At 45.6% G+C, this 15,319-nt stretch overlaps 1 protein-coding gene and 1 long non-coding RNA gene across 52 annotated transcripts in view; one reads left to right on the top strand and one right to left on the bottom strand.

The window, feature by feature from the left end:
• Window positions 1–15,319, top strand: part of Foxp1 (forkhead box P1) — a 595,264-nt gene that overhangs the window by 552,620 nt on the left and 27,325 nt on the right. For all 51 annotated transcript variants that reach the window (XM_087656767.1, XM_087656772.1, XM_087656758.1 and 48 more), the window contains 2 exon segments: window positions 1,305–1,392; window positions 13,161–13,244. In XM_087656767.1, coding sequence (XP_087512893.1) covers window positions 1,305–1,392; window positions 13,161–13,244 — 172 coding nt within the window.
• Window positions 1–15,319, bottom strand: part of LOC147994993 (uncharacterized) — a 38,855-nt gene that overhangs the window by 5,507 nt on the left and 18,029 nt on the right. The gene's annotated exons all lie outside the window — the stretch shown is intronic.

The raw sequence follows: 15,319 nt of genomic DNA, 5'->3' as shown, positions 1-15,319 counted from the left end.
GTCTCCAAGTTCATTCTGACCGTTCAGCACAGTATCTTCTTTTTACCTTTTATGTATTTATTTATTTGAGGGGAGGGGTAGGTATGAGATACTTATGAAAATCACGAGGCTGTATATACATTTTATATTTAGGGTCAAAGTCGTAATTGCTTTTTAGAATACAGATTATAACTGTCTTGCAAATGTTCCTGAATAAAGGGCATTCCCTGACAACCAAATGGAACTTAGCTTTTCACCTCATTAAGCCAAAATGCAGAGACATTGGACATGGATATTTTGGGGAGAATAAAAAACGCTCTCTTATTATTGTTATCAAAGTTATATTTTTAAAAGAAAAATAATCTTAAATCCAAATTGTATTTTGGCCTAAATTTCATGAGAGTCCTGTTAGTAGAATTTGAAGCACATTCATTTTTATTCTCTCTCTCTCTCTCTCTCTCTCTCTCTCTCTCTCTCTCTCTCTCTCTCTAATGAGAAAGGATTGAATAACTCGGGTCCATGAATTTTTATTTTTAAGATTTTAGGCAGTGATTCAGCCCTCTGATTACCAGAGTTCCTGCATATGTTAGAACTGATTGAAATTTCACTGTGTTAGCCTTTTCCCTTTTGGAAAGTCTAATAAATACTGAAAGGACCACGGGACAGGCATACTCAGCATGGGGCCAGAATCTTCCAGGGCCCAGGGAGTGAAACCCTTGACAATCAGGGCAGTGGGCAGAGTTGCCCGGAGTCACTGTGTGTGTCTCTGCCAGGTACAGAGTCTGTGCGTGTGGGTTCCGGTTTCACACGCCTGCACGGGCTTTTCATTCTTTCGCCATTCTTCTTCACACACACACACACACACACACACACACACACACACACACACGACACACACACACACGACACACTGTCAGTGTTAGGGCATGACATCTGTTCTGGACAACCAGTATTCTTGTGGCCAAATGATTCTTTTTAGTCCCTTAGAAAAGTTTGAAGCACCCAGAAGGCCCTGCCTTGGATCCACCCACTGACATGGTCTTGAAACTCTACCCTGACTTAATCTCTGCCTTCAAATTTATGAGTCAATGGCTCCCTCCAGATTCCCAGCACAGCATTTCCCTGTGGTGATAACCGTGTGTCCAGTTCTGTGGGGGTGATGGTGGTGCGAACAGGTGGGAGACGTGTGCAAGATCTAGCCACCCCCTCCTACACCGGTGTCCCCGCACAACAAGACCCATTGTACATAAACAACATCCTGGTAACTTGTATTTTTCATTTCTGTTTCTCCATTTCACTTACTGGTTTTCTATGTATTGTTGCAGACATCTCAACAGTGAGCATGCGCTGGACGATAGAAGCACAGCTCAATGTAGAGTACAAATGCAGGTTGTACAGCAGTTAGAGCTACAGGTAAAGCCACGTTTATTTCTAATATTACTTCAGTATTCCTCAGCTCCCACCTCTGCAGCGTTCTGTAATGACTTCCTGTGTGCTCCTTCTCTGACGGAAACCCCACAGCCTGTTGTCTGTTTGATCTCATTATTGTATCCTGTTTTTTTTAAATTATTATCTGGGGAAGCTTGGCCTCAGCGCACTCCTTGGGCCTGGCGCTCACACCTCTCTAGGCTCTAAGCAGCATTGCGTGTGCTGCCAAGTGTGACTTGTCACCCTGAGCCTTTCTTCCTCCTTCCTGTCTCTTCTTCCGTCTTCCTTCTTTCCTCTCTCCCTCCATTTCTCAGTCTCCTCATCTCTCTCTCTCTCTCCCTCTCCCTCTCTCTCTCTCTTGCTATCTCTGCCATCCCTTGTCCGGTCATCTGTTGTTGCCAGAAGTTGCTAATGATGTAGAAGTGGGGCTGGGGGGTGCGAGACTGAGGGAACATGACTGGGAGCGGACAGAAGATGAGTGTGTGAGGTCAGGATGTGTGAGGGAACACACAGACGTGTGTGTTCCTGAGCCGCGTGGGAGCGATCTGAGCAGTCAGTCCCTGTTTGGCTTTGGTTCCTTTTCTCTCTCTCCTATCTGTCCCTGAGAGTAATATATTACCTTGGGTTCCCTATATATTTTAAGTTCATAAACACCTATTAATGTATGATGCATATGATGTCTGTATGTTTGCCGTATCTGCAACACGGTTTTTGGAAATGTTCTGGGCTACGTTGAATTGTATTTTATGACTGGAGATTAAACTTGTGCAGTTTTCCTGGAGCTGGGGACATTTCTCATGTATGTTCGACTTGTAGGTAGAACTTGCGGATGCACCTCCATATTTTAACAGTAATGCCCCCCCCCTTTTGGTGTAATTAATTGAAAATTAGTTTCTGAAAGTAAAAATTGGGTCAGAAATGGAGATTATGAAAATGTAGAGTTGCAAAAGCCTGACCCTGCAAACCCCATTTATGCAACCGAGTTCCAGGACGCTTTTGAGTGGTTGATGACTCAGGACACTTCTTCCCCGAGCTGGTCCAGTGTAGGCAAGAGGTTAGCCGGCGAGGGGAAATTAAAACAATGTTGTACATTATATTGGTACTAGCCATGGAAAAGCCTATTTTGTATGCAAGGCAGCAGTGCCGAGATATATGGAGAGCCCTAGGCTAAGTACAGAAGATAATTACATTTGGAGTTTTACTGAGTTAAGTCATTTACAGCTTCAAATAGTTGCAGAGAAAAATCAGCCCAAACACACTTAAACTTTTTGTTGTGACTTTTCAGGACAGAAAGGATTTTTTTTTTTAAAAAAAGCTGTCTTATATGAGAAACTACAATTTTGGTAGGATACTTTTTTCTCATGAGCTATTTTCTTGGGCTTGTTAATATTTTCCATTCAGACAGCAAATATAAACTTGACGAAAATAGTGAGATGTTTGTACAGGCTTAGAACACACCACAAAGCCAGTTTTCAGAAGCGTATTTAACTCGAGCATATCTGCAGGGAAGAAAAGCAGGTAGGATTACCCCACTCCCCACATCCATTTAAAAGCCAGACTTTGCAAACGTGGATTCCACTGAATAGATACTTTACGGCCCGAATGTCCATATGTTCATTGGTGGTAGCATTTTAAAAATGCTGGATATCTCTAGATTGATTTATATGCTATGAGGTTACATTCCTATGACAGGCATAAATAAGTTGTTGGAACCGTCACAGTTTGCCCAGGTAGGTCCCCCTGTCTGTGTGGGTGATCGTGGGCCACTGTTAGTTATTAGGGAAGTGGGAATACACCTTATCAGTTAGTACACACTCAGCACAGAGGAGGGTGGGAAAATGGGCAGCATGAGCCCATCAGTCAACCAGGCTGTTATCTCCTGGCAGCTCCTCTGATGATTTTTGGTGGGCACAGCATAGGACTAGAAACAGATTAAGAGGAATACAGGACTATTTGCAGGTTTCATGAGCTCTGAGATTGCAGCCTTCAGCTTTGATCAACTCCAAGGCAGGCTTTCCATTGGGTAGAAGACACACAGCTGATCTGGCCGGAAGTCAGCCAGGTTGTATAGCTAGCTACCTGGGACCTCACAGTGTTTTGACTGAGAGTTGCTCTCAGGGAGAAGAGACATGGTGGACATGACGGTCCTGCGGGTCCCTTTTCTTCTTAGTTTGAGAATGCTGATATAAGAGGTACATGTGATACTTGGAATCAGCACGCTGTTGACATCAAGTGTGACCTCATAGTCTGAGAGAGGGACTAAGTGGTCGAGGGTGAGAGATCTTCCAGGAGAGGTGGAAATCACGTTTTATTGTTTATGCGTTGCATTACGCTGAGACACAGACCGGCCAAAGCCTATTCACTGATACCGTGTAATCGTTTGTACTCCACGGGAGCTGCACCGGAAGCCGACAACATTTACTACATGGCCGTTATAGAAGTTGGCCAAACAACCACTGGTCAGAGGGATGAGAATTATCTTTATTTCTACTAGTCACTCATCTCCTAGGCATCCCTGACTGTCTACAGTTCTGCCTACCCCTCCATGTGCCTCCTCAGCCATAACGTGTCAAACCTCCGGTCCCACATCAGTCAGAGCACTGTTCCAGCAGCATCACAGGACAAGCGCTTGCCCACCTTTGACTGAGGGATGCTGGGTGGTTTATTCATGTCCTTACGGAGCGCAGCCCTCTTTGGAGGCTCTGTGAAGGACGGTAATGGTTAGAAGTGGGCAGAGCTGCCCTCCTTTTTCTTATATTCTACAAGGGAAATTGAACAATAAAATAGATGACAAGTGGGAGGCTAGACAATGGCTGAGCAGTTAAGAGCTCTTAATGGCTCCTGCAAAGGACGAAGATTCCCAGTATCCACGTGACAGCTCACAACTGTCTGGAACTCCAGTTGCAGGGGATCTGACACATCCCTCTAGCCTTGCAGGCACCTGCACGTACACGGTATACAGAAACTCACACGCCACATACACATATACATAAATTATAGATAAAACAAATAAATCTTCCAAAACCATGAATGAGCTGGGCTAGTGGTGCATAACTTTAATGTCACACTCAGGAGGCAAAAGCAGCTGGATCTGCAGGAGTTCAAAGCCTGCCTGCTTTACATAGAGAGTTCCAGGCTAGCCAGGGCTAGGTGGCAATACCCTGTCTCAAATAAAAAGCAAGCAAACAACGACAAAATACCTCACAGAAACCAAGCAGGACTGCCATTGGCTAGCTCGTTGACCTGGGCTCTTTACAGCAGCAGGAATTTACTCAAAGGAGCGTTCCAGGGCTGGAAAGGGACCAGCCAAAACTGGATTAGTTATTACCGGATCAGACAATCAAAATCTGTGAATAGTTCCCAGTCTGACTTGTTTCTGTGGTGCTGGGGATTGAATCCAGTCAGCTAGTCAACTGTTCTACCACTGGGCTGCACTCCCTGCTTCAGTTTGCCCTGGGAATTTACAGCTCTCCTGCAGACTAGGTGAAGGAGAGTAACTTTGGGAGCTTTGGGGACACCGAGCAAATGTGCTTAAAGCTGGATTCCTTAACTGCTACATATATTTCTGCTACACTATTTCTACTGAATATTTTTTGTTTCATTTTTATGTCGGCATTGCATATATCTATGTTGTAAATTACTATTATTCTTTCCCATTTTTGATTCAAGGGACAAGTTGTCACTATAAAGCCTGAGGTGACCTTGAACTCACTGCCCTTGAGTATTGGGATTACAAGCATGCCTTACCATGCTCAGCCTGAGAATGTCCACTTTAACATACCTAACTACAGATCATGATGCCCATAAAACCAGAGCAGTGGGGGCAGGCAGGGACCTGTAAGAATACTTGGGGGAGACAGACTTGGACGCAGACAGCCTCTCTGTTGCTGTTCCCTGTACGCTGATCTCCCATTCTCAACCACAGGCTGGGGCAGCACCTAATCTAGGAGAGATATCCTGCACAGCACTGGCCCAAGGAATTGCTTATTTTTGCTTAAGGCATTTCTTTCCCAGTCCAGGGAATTCCTGAACATCTTAGTTTCTCAGAGTTAATTATAAAATTGCCAGTTATTAAGGTGTAAACTTGAGAAATATTTGTAGCACCGTGGCAGAGGACACTAAAACGGTTCAAACAATTCCAAAAAAATGATGCTGTATTTCCGTAGCCTGCTGCCTAGCTTACTGCTTTGTGTTAGGAAGGGGTAGAGGCCATTCCTTTGCCCCTATTTTACATGGGCTCACACGGGATCTTAGCATGTGCATACATGACAGTTCCTGTCTAAGCCAGAGGATAATAAAGACTGTATAACTAGGCGGATGAGTCAAATCCAAGCATCTGAAGCTGGCAGAGGCCACTTGAGTGCTGTCCTATGTACCCGCAGTACCCTTGGTACATATTGTCACCCAGAACAGAAGATCCTTGGGTCTCTGCTCCAGCACTCACAGCTCCTGAAGAAATGAGCCACTGTTAGCCTGGAGAGGTAATGGCTGCAGATGTTTCCCTCCTCAGGGCTGTTACTGCAGGTCTCCACTCCAAGCTTTGGAAGCTCTCCTACCAGCACTGGACATGAGAGCTTCCCTATATCCATGTAGGTAAAATATGACTGGATTCACAAAGCCCATGTATCTGCCAACATATCAGTTACCAAGCAAGGGAGGTATGCATCTTTGAATGTATACTGAATGTTTTCTTAGCAGTGAAGAAAAGGGCTGGTCAGTTCCATTCCCAGTTTGTCCTTGAACTGGTCTTCTTGAGAGGAAAAGAGAGTCAGAATACCTTGGAGCTGAAGTTATGTGACTTTTCAGCATTTCTTTCCTTGTTTCACTATTTGGAAGCCAGTTAGAACGTCTCCCCAAGGGAGTAGATAGGGGTCAACCCTAGCTATTACTTAGGAGCCAGACGTTGTGAACCCCGGGAGGCCCTCTGAGGAAATGTAGACGTGTCATGGCAAGAGAACATGGACCACAGAAGTCATGTGGGTCAAGGCCTCTTTGTTAAGTTCAGATGGAAACATTTTTTATTATTCCATTTGTTAATTGTTTTCTCTGGATGAATTTTTCTGAAATGATATATAAAAACTCTCTGGATGAATTTTTCTGAAATGATATATAAAAACGTGAGATGGACTTGCCAAGGTCAAAATTTTGGTCTTAACTGGGCCGTCAAATGAACAGCTTTCCCTCCATCTGCTCCTGCCAGGTCTGAGGGGCCCAGGTGCAGGAGCTGGGGAAGTGTTGGAAGTAAGGCTAGCCTACCGTACCGTGCAGCACAGGCGGGGGAGTCAGGAAACACAGGATGCCTCTGGGAGGCCCTGGCGCCCACCGGCTACCAGGTGTCAACTGAGTGTGCACATTCACATTATTTTAACCAGTGGACCTAGCTGGTGACACGCGTAGCAGTCTGTTCAGCCTGTAAGCCGCGGATGAGATAACACACACACACACAAAGATGTACAGTGCACAGGACATAATCCCACCTCAGGAGAAGGAAATACTGAAAATCAAAGGCATGAGGAAGCCCAACAGTGTTGGCCTACAAAGACATGAGGGGCATGGGTACGTCTTCTTGAGCATGTAGACTGTTTTTGTCATGAGACACAGCTGCGTTAACCACTTCTCATCCTCTTCAGTAGGTTATGTCTTTTGAAATTAAAAAAAAAAAAAGGTCTGGAGATGATGTCATTGTGTGTCACAGGGATGTGTTCCTGGACAGGCTTCCCCCAGCCCCTCAAATCCACTGATAGTGAAACAGTCGAGGGCTGGGGATGCAGCTCAGTCAGTGGACTGTTAGTTCCATCCTAACACACACACACACACACACACACACACACACACACACACACACACACACACACACACACAGCAAACGGGCAAGAGGAAAAGGAGGACTCCTTTTAAAGGATGGGCTAGAAGAGTGTGTTAGTAAGTAGATTCCATGCTGCTGGATGGAAACGAGCAAGGGGCCCCTGCAGTCTAACAGTAAGAAAGGAAGTCTAGCCTGCCTCCAGTACCACAGCAGGCACTTTTAGGTACCCTGCACCAGACAGTGGCAGAGGCTGTTGGCAAAAAAGTCCCAGGTCAAGGCAACCACCTGAGAATGTGGCCACATTGTATAGAGGAGACAGGAGATTCTAAGAATACAGTTATTTTTAAAAAATTGGTCTAGCAGATCAACACCAGAGTGACCAGCCATCCCAGCCTGCCCTACTAGGTTTTGAGGAGAACCTAGGATTTCCAGTTTAAAAGATGGGGCAATCCCAACCGAGACAGCATAAGCTCCCCAGCCTGCTACTGTGGGAGGCATCATCCACTCTGCTGTGTCCTGCTTGTAAGTAGCTCGGAGGGGCTGGAACAGCTCTCGGGTGGCTGTTGGCCCTCTCACCTACAAGTTGCTGTCCCCGAGGCTTTGTACCCACAGCTTATCGAGCCCCCCTTCCCCTTGTTAAGAACTCTTGCCCACTTCCCCTTATTCTCGCTTATTTTCATGTGAGGAATGGAAATTGTTTATGTAAGGAGTGGAAATCAGTCTGTGGGTTGGATCTACTGGGCATGCTTATTGTGATGTTTCTCTATGGTTTGCCAAGGGTAGCATTCTGCCTGTGGGGCTCTTAGCCATCACTGGCATCTGAGAGTCAAAGCTACCGTGTTCATTTCCCGCCCATGAGCAAAGGATACTGACATTGCTTAGTGTAGTGCTTCTCAACCTTTCTCGTGCTGCGGCCATTGAATACGCCTTGTCATGTTGCCATTGAATAAATCTTGTCATGTTGCCAATGAAGACACCTTGTCATGTTGCAGTGACCACCCCCAACTATAAAATCATTTTCTGTTGCACCTCATAGCTGTAATTTTGCTACTGTTTTGAATCACAGTGTAAATATCTGCTTTGCAAAAGAGTCGCTACCCACAGCTTAGAACCACTGGCTTAGAACATTTCGATAATCTGTTTCAGGCAAGGTAGGAAAATCCCAGCTCCTCACCACAGCCCGGTTACCATTTTGTTGATGGTGCTGCCTGCGGTATTGCCCCAAGTCTCTTTCCTTTCCCAAAGGGATCTGCGCTTACCCTCCTAGGACCAGTTGCTAGATTTAACATCTGGTCTGTGATGTTCTGTTTATGCTCCTTGCCCGTCTTCGAGACCTCCCTCCCATGGGACCCTGCCCAGGGATTCTGGAACCGGTGGGAAGTTTGGTAACTTGTCCACACTGGGAACTGTAAGCTGTATGGAAATGTCAGCAGAGAGAAGTCTGTACAGGTTTCAGTAGCAGGGGGAGACATTAATCCCAACACAAATTAATTACAGTATGGGCTTTGCATGTGATTACCCACCATTAGCAGAGCTATTTGTAACCACACCAGCTTCCTAGACTTTAGCAAATATATTATCTGTAATGTGTCCCCCTTTGGCCCTTTCTAACCCCATTTGTGGCCATGCTCGGGACATAGCAGCGGCCTCATAGAACCTCACAGAGTGTCGGGGACAGCAAAGGCCTAACATTACCGGTGACCTCCTGTGGCCATGGCTTCGAGGCTGGAGCCAGGGAAGGGGAGAGGGAGCGTCTGGGTTTCTCACTTGCACATCCTTCTTTGAAAAACCGAGACACTTATTTTTCATAATTTAAAATCCTGCCTCAGTCTGCAAGCATTAGGATTCCAAGACTATGACTTGAGTATTAGTATGTGTCTGCTTTAAATGTCAAGAGAGTCTTTAGTAACAACATGTGAAGAATGTTAACATGGCAACAGAACACAATGAAAGTAGGGAAATTCTTGAGTTGGGGTGAAATGAGGCGTGGGTCACCCACTTTCTGAACATGGTAGCTGATGGTCAAGAAGTCTGCACAAGTTTGTCCTGGTGCTGAGTTCAGAGGCACGGGAATGGCCGTGGACTGGATGCAGACTCACTGGATGTTTGGTCACTGACGGGTTTGATGGAGGATGGATGTATTCCTTCCTCCCAGGCAGTCCTGTTGAGGGTGGATTTTACTTCTGAGCCCGTGTTCCATTTCGCTTTGGTCACGTGCAGCCCCGGGAGAAGCGCAACTGTGTACCTTCAGCCACAGTCGGTTCAACTGTTGGCTCCCCCCTACATAAAAGCTTGCTGTGAAAGTGAAATAGTCCCTGGTGACGTCCAGGCAAGAAACGGGCCACCCAGACCCCCTTGCAATCACTTGGGCTGTTGTGGCCCTTACACAAACCCAGGCTTCCTGTTTGCTACATTGAGAGGCAGAGTAGCAGGTTTAAGCAAAGTGTCGGATCCCACCTGCTCCCCAGGTGAGGTGCCAGCTATCACTGTCAATCCCAGGTCCTGTATCAGACCGTGGTGAGGAGTGATATAGGGCAGATTTTTTTTCCCCATTCTAGGACGGTCCCAAGGGGGTTTGGAATCAGACCATCTGGGTAATGTCCATCCTAGCATTATAAAGCAGGATTATAGTTTTACTTTTGTCCTTTCTTGGCTTCATGGCCTTATGGGTATTCATCCTGCGTGCCTCAGTTTCCCCAGCTAAAGAACATAAATCAAGTAGGCCCAGAGCCACAGGGATCTTTCTGTCTGCCCAGGCAGGCAGACACATGGCTTGCCCTTCTCCTCACCTGCCCCTAATGACTGCAGTGCTTTTGCATGGAGACACTCGCTCATTCCAGCAGGGCCCTATCCTTCACTAACACGACCTGCCCTTAAAAAGTCCTCCTGACAGCAGATAGAAGGCAGGTGAAGGAACCACAAACTCCGCCCCCTTCTCTCTGGCATGTGGCGTATGGGGAATCTCCCCGGGTTTTGTCTTTGCAGATAGTGAGTGGATCACCTAGCCTTTGGCATTAATGAGAGGTGTTCGAGCACTGTGTGAGTCCTGAACTTCCACAACTTCGTCTATCTAAAACCCAATCTGAGGCTTGAATAATAGAAGAGGGCATAATCGTCCAATAGAGAATAATCGTTTGCCCAGGACAGAGTGAGGCCCCCAAGATAAGTCTGTCTGCCAGACTTAAACCCCATCTTCCCGTGCATCCTGTCCTAGTCTAGTCTTTAAGACATGGGGCTCCTCTCCCCACCCAGACTCACAGCTGACTCTATTACACCCCATTATGTGGATCCTGATTCCAAAGATACACCCAGCCAGTGTAGACTAGACTGATTTAATTTCTCCTTTAAAAAAAATTTTGCAGCAGGTATTTTTAACCTCCATGAAGCATTCATTAGCTGCACCAAACTTGCTCTGTGCGGAACTCATGCTCAGAACAACCCTATGAGTTCAGAGATGAGTACTCCATATTTAGAAGAGAAAACGGGATGCTGGGGGAAGGATTACAGAGTGTGCTCCAAGGCCAGAATTCGAACACAGCCCAGTAGGGGAGCGGATCCAGTATCACTCCCATTCTGCTGCCTTTCAAGAGAGTTGGTATACAGACTAGGTAATTCCAGTGGCCCCCTCCCTGCTCAGGAGCACCCCCTAATGAAACCCACTCTCCTGCTTGAATGCCACGGACTGGGGGAAGCGTCTTTAGAGGATGATTCTCTTCTGATATCGTGTTCTAATTTTTTTTTTTTTTTGTTTTTTGTTTTTTGTTTTTTTTTTTTTTTTTGGAGCTGGGGACCGAACCCAGGGCCTTGCGCTTCCTAGGTAAGCGCTCTACCACTGAGCTAAATCCCCAGCCCCTCGTGTTCTAATTTTTAATTTGCCAGCAAGATTGCTAGTTGACCTCTGGGCAGTTTCTCAGCTCCCTTTGGTGGGAAGCCCGAGTGAAGAGGGAGCACCAAGGGTTTGCTCCCAACCGTAGCGTTCAGTGTTCTCACACTTTGGAAGGACATGGCACTGGAAATGTGGATGGCTTGGAGGGGATTCGGGGGATGTGTTCCTAGTGCAGTAAGTAAACGTCAGGGTGTGGATGTGGCTTGCGACCACATCGTTGTTGGGGTCAGACTTGGTGGAGATGGGAGGGATCACGCCTGGTGCTTGGGCTTCAGCTTTCTCCTCTCGCCATACTGACTACTTACTCCTCGTAATTGCTACATCGCAGATGTTTACCCCCAAATTAAGTCACAATTAATATTCGGCAGACTCTTCCGTAAATACCACCTCTCACCCTTTAATTTGTGTTGTTCAGCACGGGCAGTCTACTTCCTTCACGGTTTCCGAAAGAGTGACATGCGTGATGCATGACTTAATTCCTTTCTGCTCCGTCGTAGCTTTCAAAACAAACTTAGAAAAGTAAATAATAACGCAAAGAAAGGACACTGCAGAAGAGCGTTTCAGTTTCAGTGTATCTCCAAAAAAAAAAAAAAACCCCACAAAACAAACAAACAAAAACACTTTAGGGCACTTAATGTAAAAGAAAATAATGAACAACCGTAGAGAAATGCTGTTCCCCACACTTTAACTGTTTTGTCTGCGCCACTCTGAAAGCTCAGATTCCTTTGGCATTATGTGTTTACAGCCTTAGTTTGGCAGTTCAATAATGCACCAAGGAACAGGGGCGAGCAGCATAATGTAGATCCTAATATGGTATCGTTTTCATTTCCTGTTTGTTGAAAGATAAATGCTAACACTGTAAGCTCTCCCCCCCCCCATTTCTTCCTCCTCATTTATTCCTCCCTGAACCACAAGGGAATAAAAAGAAATAAAAACTCAAATGTGATATGGCCGTTAACTGAGCCAGCCGGTAGGGATGACACGGAAAGAAGTGTGTTTTCTTCTGCCCCGCGTGGCGCCAGTCCCCTTTCTCTGCTCCCCCCGACTCTCCTGAGCCCCTACTTCCCATCTCCCCACCACCAGAAATAACTTGGTTAAAAATGTGAAGTGGATCTAATTTGGGCATAATTTTAGACTAAAAAAAAAAAAACCCTGCTTTCTAAAGATTTAAAGTCAACTATGAGGTATGAAAGGCGTAGGTTTCTCAGTCTGCTTCTAAGGCTCTGTTTTAGACACGCTTGTCTGTAAAGTTTTGGAAGACGCACACACGTGTGCAGAAATACTCCTCCCCTTCCTATGTCTACGTTGTCCCTTAACGCTCCATCCATCCCCTCAGCTTCACTCTCCTTCTGGAGGCTCTGTTCCTCACCACCTCCCTCAGAGTCATCATTGGAGGTTCTTGCCCCAGCTTCCTTGTGATATAACAAAGTTATCACTGTATCAGACTAGTCCAAAACCACCGTAAAGTTTCTAGCACCCAGTGAATAGTGAATGTCCGCTCTGCCCATCCAGTTAGAAGCATCTTTAACATCAGAAGGTAACCTTTTTACGAAGTGAGGATACTGGGATGATTAAGGAAGCATCTAGCGGGGGTATTTGATGTTCAGCACCTGAAACAGTAAACTTACTGCTCACCTCAAAATGGGAACCCCTCAGTTCTGGTATGCCTGCTCCTCCCAGCAAGACAGACTCAGCTAACTTTCCACAAGTGTATCCAGGTATCCGTGAGTTTGTCCACAACCACAACAGATGAATTTATGAGTGTGAGCTATCTCCTCGTCTTCCCGTGGCCCCGTCATGAATCAGCGTGGCTAATGGGCATGATTCACGCTTGCCTTTGAGCCGTCCGTGTTCTCCAGGACTCCTTGGTGCCAGCAGGTCTAGAACGTGCCAGTTAAAGTCTAATGCACCTTGTGTTGGGAAATCCTACATCAACACCTCAGATGATGAAGCAATAAAAACGACTCTGTCATGTTCTGTAATGCTGTAGTCAGTTTGGGGTGTTCAGAGGAGTCACACATCTGTATTCAATGACCTAACAAAGCCTTTTCTTCCCATTAGCTTGCAAAAGACAAAGAGCGCCTGCAAGCCATGATGACCCACCTGCATGTGAAGTCTACAGAACCCAAAGCTGCCCCTCAGCCCGTAAGTACTGTCCCCACCAGGGGGAACGACCCGGTGGCATTCCTCCTCCGCCTCCTAGGGCAGATGTGGATGCCAAAGCCCTTCCCCTACTTGGTTCTTTTGGCCTTTGATGGGGAAGACCAGAAGGAAGCTAGACCTGGGCAGAGACCTGGGACAACACGGGCATGATGGTCCTACTACATGGTTTTGAGGAGTCTCCTTTGCAAAACTCCTGGTGTGGGCTCCGTTCTTCACCATAAACCGACCTCATCAGCACCGGTATCACTCACATTTCTGGAAATCTCCTAGTAGCTTTAGCTGATTATTCAAAATGGAGGCCATGCCTTGGTTCCTGATTTTAAGATTTGTAAAATTTAAAGGTACGCTGGCTTTATTTGATTTTGCTGGGAGTTCCTGTGTGAAAATTAATTGAGCGTTGACAATCTATAGTTAGTAGCAGCAATTTTAATCAACACGCAATGATGCAGCATAATGGCAAAGTATTGGTTTATCTGTTTTGACTGATATTTTTTTTTCTATAAATAAAGCAAACACACACCCCTATATGTATGACGTACGGTGATAGAAATAAAACGGAGTCAGACTATTAACCCAGTAAATATGGTAGCCTGCCAAGATGCAGTTGGCAGACAGAATTAATGTCTGAAGCGGAGCACATTACTGAGATACAGGACATAAAATCATTAAACACTCCATGCGTCCATTTTTACTGGGGAAGAGTCTTAGCTACCAAGTATTTCACAGTAAATGGCTGCAGGACTGGATGACTAAGCTACCAAAAAAGGAAGCAGGGGTCGGGGGTGGGGCAAAGCTGTCGGAGCTGTTCCCACCTGTCCCTTCTACTCAGAAGAGCACTGGGAAGAACATGGGCCCAGCTGAGCAAACTGCCCTGAGTGCTGCCCTGACTGAAATGATTTGCCTGACTTCTAGAAGAGTCATGACTCTTGGCAAAGGGGAGTGATTGTCTCGGACCTCCCCGGAAGTCCTCGAGGGCTTTAGTGAAGTGCTTCCCCTAGGATGAAGAGTCTGAGTCTTCATTCACACCTAGCAACAGGGAGAGAGTGAGATTGTCCCTGTCTCCCTCCATGGATTCAACCCATCAGTGTTAGTCATGATTGGATGTAGCACTCTCGTAATAGACTTGTTTTGGATCAAGGCAGAGGAGGAGTCCACGTACAGAGATGGAACTTCAGAGTCCTCAGTGGGTAACGGGGCTTCGACTAGCTAGGAACACCATGTCTGTAAGCCCACATGGGCACAAGAGGACCCTTGATGATCTAGCTCCCCGTGGACCTGCCAAGTAGCCAATAAACAAGAGAGAAGCAGCTGGGGGTGAGGGAATGAACAGCAGAGGAAGGTTTGTCTTGATTAGTATTGAAAAAAAATGTTTTACATTCTAGAAAATTATAACTTTGAAGGGGACCTCCTACTAAATTTATTTTTAACTGCTCTATTGAAAATTCTCTACCACTAGTCAACATTATCTCTTAGTAGCTCAGCACAGTATTTCTTTATTAAAAGAAATAGGCACGAATATTTTTGACTGAAAAATTAATAGCTTTTGAATTCATACACAGCAGGTTTTCTTTTGCAAAGAAGTCCAATATCGCTGCACAGCACTTCTATAACCATTTATTTAGAGTCTAAGTCAAACCTTTGACAGCTAGAGCGCTGCTACAAGCCAGTATAAAGAACTCCAAGATGTAAACCAACAATAGGCCGTCTGTGTGAGGTTTGCCATTGTCAAATACTTAGATTGTTTGGATTGGTTTATGTAAATGTGCTGTTGTATTACCCTTTGGAAAAAAATCACATTTGTGTATGAAAAGTGGTTCTCCTCACAGGCAGTATTATAAATTCCTTATCCTTTAACTTACATGTAAGAAGTAAAAATTGGTGCCTGACACGTAGATATTGTGTGACACTCTGTTGTCGGAGTGAACCTGCCTCCTTTTCATTTATTGGGAAATAGAAAATTTTATTATAGATACCATCTTAGAAATCAGGAATTATTAAAATATGTATAGGTGAGGCATTGGAAAATTAATTATAAAAGATAGACGTGTAATGTTTTG

The sequence above is a fragment of the Rattus norvegicus genome, chromosome 4, assembly GCF_021556685.1.
Source record: "Rattus norvegicus strain SHRSP/BbbUtx chromosome 4, alternate assembly SHRSP_T2T, whole genome shotgun sequence".
Taxonomy (NCBI): Eukaryota; Metazoa; Chordata; class Mammalia; order Rodentia; family Muridae; genus Rattus; species Rattus norvegicus.
Note: the sequence above shows the minus strand (reverse complement) of the source record. Positions and strands in the feature narration are given on the sequence as shown.